Raw genomic sequence first — 2,288 nt, 5'->3', positions numbered from 1 at the left:
CTTATAAGAATACTTTAATAAAGAAAATAAGTCTGTATACATCTTACAGCAAATTCTATGCAGTTTTTTCCCCATTCAGCCATCGTTTTGGGTTTTCCATCCCAGCACATCCATCCCATTCAATAAATCAAATTATAATTTGCTGCTCTTTCTCATTTTCTTTTTTTTTTTCTTTCTCATTTTCAACCATTATTGAAATTCATTCTGTTATAGAGTTTTTAGGTTTCTTTTTCTCATCTTTCCTGATTGGAAAGAATTCACATAATTAAGCTAGAAGAGGTAATTTAAACACCATTCCTTCTAATGTAGTTGGCGGCAGTTGGTGCCTGGTGATCTCACTCCTCACTTACACAAGTCCAGGTAAGTAGTTTTACCCCACCACTGCACCAAGCAGAAGGGATATAGTCCTTGCATTCCTAATAGTTTCTAAACTGCAAAAACAAAGCCCAGAAATAAGGGTTAAATACAAATATTAAGAAAGCTAAAACATTTGCTAATGATTAGAATAAAGACACTTTTAAATTCAAGGTCTCTTCTAAGTTGAAGAAAACCTAAAAGAAAGGATGTGGCAGTAGTTCTATAAAATACTGAAAAGTGAAAAAATGTCAATCACTTAGGTCAATGGTGTGTTATTTCCAAAGTGCCATAAGAGACGGAATTTTAGACTCTATGGCTAGCTGAACTCAGGATCTGGCATCCTTCTTATGCAGTGGCCTTGAGTAGCCTTATAGTCCCCTGCTCGGGGGCACATCACCATTCAGGCTGCAGGGGAACTTTTCAGAATACTGAGCACGTTTACCCAAAGAGACAGGATCCACCAGGGGAAACATTTGGCATTTATGCTATTCACTGTTACTGAAAAGTGTGTCCACTCAGCAAAGCTTGTCTTACTTTTCAGGTAGCATGAATGAAAACCAAGAGACTAGCAGTATTCTACAGTCAAGTTCCTGAGTACTACGCTCCAATTATCCAATATTTTCAAAGGATTCTTTAATCAAGGCCTTGTACAGTAAGAGATTTAACAGTACTTTGGGACTGCAATATGTCCCATTTCTCTTATATTTCTCTTGATTTCTCTTTCTCACCCCAGTGTAATAAACTGCTACAGGTTTTTACCAAAATACCATAGCAGTAATTGGAAAGGAGTTTTTTTGTTTTTTTGTTTTTTGTTTTTTGTTTTTTGTTTTTTTGGGTTTTTTTGGAAAGGAGTTATTTTGAATTACCAAAAGTATTCAATCACATTATAACGGGTCATATTTGCATATAACTAATGGCCAAACAATGTCTACTGCAGTGATTTTGCAAATTCAGCATAGTCAATGTATCCATCATTGTTCTTGTCATCGTCTCTCAGAACACCATCTATTAAGTTAATCAGTTCAGCTTCACTCACAGGTGGGGCCTGTTTCCCTTCCTCCTTATGGACATGAGTGATGGCTGTGGAGAGTTCTAGGCCGTCAAGCAAATTATTGCCGTCATAATCATGCATTTTGAAATAATGGAGCTGCAGTTCTTGTGGGGACATCTCTGCTTCTGGTTTGTTGATGACACCTTCTAGATGCTCCATGATATGCTCTTGGTCGTGCACTGTATTCTTATCCAGGCCCACGCTGCCGGGATGGGAGAAGCTGGCCCCAGGTTCCTCGGCCCCAGCCCCTGGAGCACGGAAGGCCCAGAGCAGGCCACACAGGAAGGGGGTTCTGAGCAGCCGCAGGGATCTCATGGTCGCCGGTACCTCCTTCCCCAGGCTTGGGTTGCGAGCCTCAGACGCCGAAGCCCGGCCTCCGCTGCGCCCGGGGTTCCAAGCAGGTCTCCCGCTTTTGGGTTTTCTATGTAGAGTATCATGTCATCGGCAAAGAGGGAGAGTTTGACTTCTTCTTTGCCAATTTGAATGCCTTTAATGTCTTTTTGTTGTCTGATTGCTGAGGCGAGGACTTCCAGTACTATGTTGAATAGCAGTGGTGAGAGTGGACATCCCTGTCTTGTTCCTGGTCTTAGGGGAAAGGCTCCCAGTGCTTCCCCATTGAGAATGATATTTGCTGTGGGCTTTTCGTAGATGGCTTTTAAGATGTCGAGGAATGTTCCCTCTATCCCTACACTCTGAAGAGTTTTGATCAGGAATGGATGCTGTATTTTGTCAAATGCTTTCTCTGCATCTAATGAGAGGATCATATGGTTCTTGGTTTTTCTCTTGCTGATATGATGAATCACATTGATTGTTTTACAAGTGTTGAACCAGCCTTGTGTCCTGGGGATAAATCCTACTTGGTCATGGTGAATAATTTTCT

General features: G+C 41.1%; 1 protein-coding gene across 1 annotated transcript; it reads right to left on the bottom strand.

The window, feature by feature from the left end:
- Positions 1-127: 127 nt before the first annotated feature.
- On the bottom strand, positions 128-1,804 carry LOC121500095 (multiple coagulation factor deficiency protein 2 homolog). The gene has a single exon (XM_041771552.1). The coding sequence runs from the start codon at positions 1,721-1,723 to the stop codon at positions 1,286-1,288; it is 438 nt and encodes a 145-aa protein (XP_041627486.1). The 5' UTR covers positions 1,724-1,804; the 3' UTR covers positions 128-1,285.
- Positions 1,805-2,288: the final 484 nt, after the last annotated feature.

The sequence above is a fragment of the Vulpes lagopus genome, chromosome 10 (genome assembly GCF_018345385.1).
Source record: "Vulpes lagopus strain Blue_001 chromosome 10, ASM1834538v1, whole genome shotgun sequence".
Taxonomy (NCBI): domain Eukaryota; kingdom Metazoa; phylum Chordata; class Mammalia; order Carnivora; family Canidae; genus Vulpes; species Vulpes lagopus.
Note: the sequence above shows the minus strand (reverse complement) of the source record. Positions and strands in the feature narration are given on the sequence as shown.